General features: G+C 31.2%; 1 protein-coding gene across 1 annotated transcript; it reads left to right on the top strand.

The window, feature by feature from the left end:
• Positions 1-2171: 2171 nt before the first annotated feature.
• LOC116109121 (receptor-like protein EIX2) lies at positions 2172-4079 on the top strand. Its single transcript, XM_031395383.1, has one exon. The coding sequence runs from the start codon at positions 2172-2174 to the stop codon at positions 4077-4079; it is 1908 nt and encodes a 635-aa protein (XP_031251243.1).
• The last annotated feature ends 651 nt before the right edge of the window (positions 4080-4730 follow it).

Here is a 4730-nt window from a genome sequence, read left to right as displayed (position 1 = left end):
GGGATAAAAAGATGAGATCCTATGCAAAAATGCTGCAGTTCGTGCAGCAGCAAACAAAAGTAAAGAACAATCACTATGCCACAAAATTCATTCATTCTGTCAATATATATATATATATATATTCCACTTCAAGTCACTTTCCCACTCAAAAGTTATCATTTTAGTATTTTTTGCCACCCATTTTCATGTTCATGGACCTTTTCCTCCTTTTTCCTTAGAGGTGCTGGTCTAAAAGTAGTATCATTTGACACAAACCATTCATCTAATGTTAGTTATGTGCTTCCTTGAGTTAACATTTGTTAGTTATATGATTCCGAATAGAACCGGTTATTTAAGTATAATGTTATCGACTCTTGAAAATCATCAAATACGATACCGAAACATAATATTAACTATTAAGAATCATTAGATACAACACTGAACCATGATACTATCAACTACTGAGAATCATCAAAAGAGAACTATGATNCATGATGGTTTCACTTTATTTATTTTGTTGTAAATTGCATTTAATTAATAATTGAACAATACTTTTTATTTATTTTGAAAAATGGCGAAGAGAATGGATTTAAAGAACCATGATTTTTTTTGAATGAATCAAGCTATTAAAATTCATCTTAACGAAAAATTTGACAAAATAACTACGAGAATAATAGTTTCTAGCGTCAAAATGTAAATGTTTTCAGATATTCAATTAAACTTTTATTTCTCTAAGAATAGGAATTTGAATAAGAATAAGAATTAATTAATTTCTAAAAGTATTCTGATAATACCTTTTGACATGTTAGATTGGGATTACTACTGGGTAAGAGTATTTTTCCCAATTAAAAAGGAAAAGTTCATTAATAAGAGACACAGAATCCCATTTTATGTTGAAGTTAATTCATAATCTTTTAGAAGCTTTACAATTTTGGAGAACAGTATTTACATTATATATTTTATATAGAGCTTTTCCTTTTGTCATATATATTTTAAAACATAATTTCATGTGAATGTTATAAATAATGTGTAAAATTCTAAGGTTTAATTATCCCTTTTTCTTGGCTTATAGTTCACTTCTTGCAAAGATATTCAACTAACCTATGAAATTTTGTTGTATATTGAATCCTCTATTAACTTATTGTGGCCAAGAGAACTAGAATCGTTCTATTCTATTCTACTTTGTTTTAGTGAGGAGATGATGAAGGAAATTATATATGACTATGATTTATCATTCATAATTTAAAGAATTTAAATTTAACAATTACAATTTAAATACATAAAAATAGAGTCAAGTAATTAATTGCTTTTTGATTATGAGAATAAAAAGTCTAAATAAAAATATTAGTGATTTTTGTCATGATAAATAACACTTCAAACTTTTTTACTGATAAAAATCTTTCTTTAATTATTAATATTTAATTGTCATTAGTTGAATTCATCATGTTGCCATGGCATGTTATTATTCTTTCTCGGATTCATTTTGGTGTTGGCCGAAGACTTCTACTGCTTTATATGTAACACAATGTACCCAAATCTTCCACGTTGGGTTGGTGGCCAAAAACTTTTTTACGATAAAAGTCTCAATATGCAGCAATGTTATGTGACCCTATAATCATTAAAAGTCTTAAAAAGCCTGTTTGGGTTAGACTTATCTACTGTCGAAAGAATTTATTTAAAATCATAATTACTTTTTAAATTTAATTAGTTTATATCTCAAAAATATTTATGGGATTTTTAATAAGCTATAAATAAATAAATAAAATATTAATAGATTTATTTGAATTACAATTTAGAGAAATAAGCATGTGAGATGAAAACTTCATTGAATAAATTCATTCTCTTTCGGAGCTGTCTACTTCTCCACAAGCGTATAAGTTGGCATCAAAATTTTTTGTCTGATTGATAACATCTGTGGAGTTTTTAAGAAGATGAGTTTTCCAAAGTTTGAACTTTCTAGAAGTGGGGCCTATATCTTTAAGAACTCTTGGAAATTTTGATCAAAATTTGTAATCAAGGAAATTTCCTGCAACTTTCATGCACAAAAATTTCCAAATCAATCCTGAACTGAGATATGTTGAGATTATTGAGCATATAATCCTGTATATATAGAATGCTATTGATAAGGTTCTCATCACATCCCCTTTTATATATAGTTTCTATTCAGAGTTTCAATGACCATGAAACCGAGCATGAGTATTGTTGTTCTTTTTCTTGAGTTACTAGCCTTAGCAACCATCAACATTTGCTTCTGCAACAGAAACACCCACTTGAATTGCATTGCAAGTGAGAGAGAAGCACTTTTAAGGTTCAAGCATGATCTCAAAGATCCATCAAACCGGCTTGCCTCTTGGAAAGGTGATGGAGATTGTTGTTCATGGGCTGGTGTTGTCTGTGACAACTTGACAGGTCGTGTTCTCCAGCTCCACCTTCAAAATCCATGGGATCCTTACAATTATACTGACATTGGTTTTTGGAATGATGTTGAGTATGATTCTGTGCATGAAGCTTATGAAAAGTCAATGTTGGGTGGTAAGATTAATCCCTTTTTGCTTGATTTGAAAGATTTGATTTACTTGAACTTAAGCAACAATGATTTTGAAGGAATTCAGATTCCTAGATTTCTTGGTTCTATGGGAAAGTTAAGATATCTTGATCTTTCTGAAGCTGGATTTTCAGGAATGATTCCTCATCAATTGGGAAATCTCTCTTACCTGAAATATCTTGACCTTGGTTGCAATGTTTATTCGAATTTGTATGCTGAGAACACTTTTTGGTTATCTGGCCTTTCTTTGTTGGAACACCTTGATTTGAGTGGTGTGGACCTTAGCACATCCTCTGAGCAGCTGCAAGCCATAAATAATCTCTCTGTTTTAAAAGTGTTGAAATTGTCATTTTGTCAGCTTTCTAACTTTCCTCCACTACCCATTGCAAACTTTTCGTCTCTTACTGTCCTGGATCTTTCTGGTAACCAATTAGGTGACACAATTCCTAGTTGGATGTTTGGTCTTAATGATTTAGTCTTTCTTTCACTATTTGAAAATAATTTTCGAGGTCCTATTCCTGATGGACTTCAAAACTTGACTTCTCTAAGGCACTTTGATTTATCTGACAATGATTTCAACTCTGCATTTCCCAATTGGTTGTCCAAATTTAGCCTCCTTGAGGACCTAGCTTTGTCAGGAAATAAAATTGAAGGGAGACTTCCAAGATCATTTGGAAAACTTTGCAACTTGAAATCAATCTGTCTATTCGGTGTGAAATTAAATCAAAGTATATCTGAAGTCCTTGATATCTTCTCAGGATGTATATCAGAGGGGCTACAGGTTTTAGATTTGGAAAGATCTCAACTTTTTGGTCATTTGACGGATAAACTTGGGAAACTTAAGAATCTATCCTATCTTGACCTACACAACAACTCTATTCTTGGTTCTATTCCATTCTCTATGGGAAAACTTTTGTCATTAGAATTTTTAGATCTTTCCTATAACAAATTGGATAGAAGTATTTCTGAAATTCATTTTGCAAATCTCACCAAACTGCTTCAGTTTTTTGCATCTCATAACTCAATAACATTAACATTTAGTCCTGATTGGCTTCCTCCTTTTCAACTTGAGGTTTTAAGCTTGGATTCTTGTCTTTTAGGGCCTAAATTTCCATCATGGCTTCATTCACAAAAGAATTTAGAAATGTTGGAAATATCAAACTCAACAATTGTAGATACCATTTCTAATAGGTTTTTAAATTCTTTTCCCCGTATTACTTTTTTAAACCTCTCCCACAACCGAATCCATGGAGAACTTCCAAATTTAGTTAATGTTGCAACTCTTAGATCACTTTTCTTGAATTCAAATAATCTGTCAGGTCCTTTGCCCCTTTTATCCTCCAAGTTGATTGACCTAGATCTTTCCAATAACAGCTTTTCAGGATCCATTTCCCAATTCTTATGCCATGGTAAAAATGAGTTAAAGTACATGGAACTTCTCTACCTCAAAGATAATGTTTTATCTGGTGAATTACCAAATTGTTGGGTGAATTACGGTGAATTGAGTTACCTAAACTTAGGTAATAATAATTTTACTGGTCACCTGGAAAGTTGATATTTTATGTTATAAGTCTAAAAAGCGGTTGCTTAGATTGAAACGGTTCCATGCTCTACTTTGATTGTTAAAGAGTGTATTAATAGTTAGATTTGACATCTCAATGGCTATTTTCTTCTTCGTCCTTTTCTTCTTCGTTGACTAGGAAAGTTCAAAGTCTCCTCTGACAGTAGTTCTATTAATAGTCATTGAACTTTTATGACAAAGTTGAAATTAATATTTGGTTTGAAATTTTCAAAGACTTTCACCACAGCAGATTTTGAAAGTGAGTGAAGTACTGAGATAGTAATTGCATACAAAATAGTAAATAAAATTGAGAAAGAGAGTTTATAGTGATTCAAATCTTATAAGCAATTCCTATATTCATTGATCGTATATAGAACTGTCTTTTTTTTTTTTTTTAATCATTATAGGCTGCAAGAGTTGCCGTGTTGAATTTTCTTCTTTTGTTGCCTTTGACTTCTTAACAAGCAAGAGGTCGGCAAATTGGGACCAATAAATTAAATTAATTGGAATTGACATGCAGAACATTCTCTAAATTCATGTATCGGGCCCATTAATTGATTGGTTCAAAATTGATGTATAACAGAAAACCTTAAAAGTCCCCAAATGATAAGTCGTAAACTCTTTGAAAACAAAAAGGACTAATCT

This window comes from Pistacia vera, unplaced genomic scaffold, assembly GCF_008641045.1.
Source record: "Pistacia vera cultivar Batoury unplaced genomic scaffold, PisVer_v2 Contig101, whole genome shotgun sequence".
Classification (NCBI taxonomy): Eukaryota; Viridiplantae; Streptophyta; class Magnoliopsida; order Sapindales; family Anacardiaceae; genus Pistacia; species Pistacia vera.
Note: the sequence above shows the minus strand (reverse complement) of the source record. Positions and strands in the feature narration are given on the sequence as shown.

What these genes read in the sequence shown, in the direction of transcription:
- LOC116109121 (XM_031395383.1), top strand. Translation starts at nt 2,172, where the DNA reads ATGAGTATTGTTGTTCTTTTTCTTGAGTTACTAGCCTTAGCAACCATC.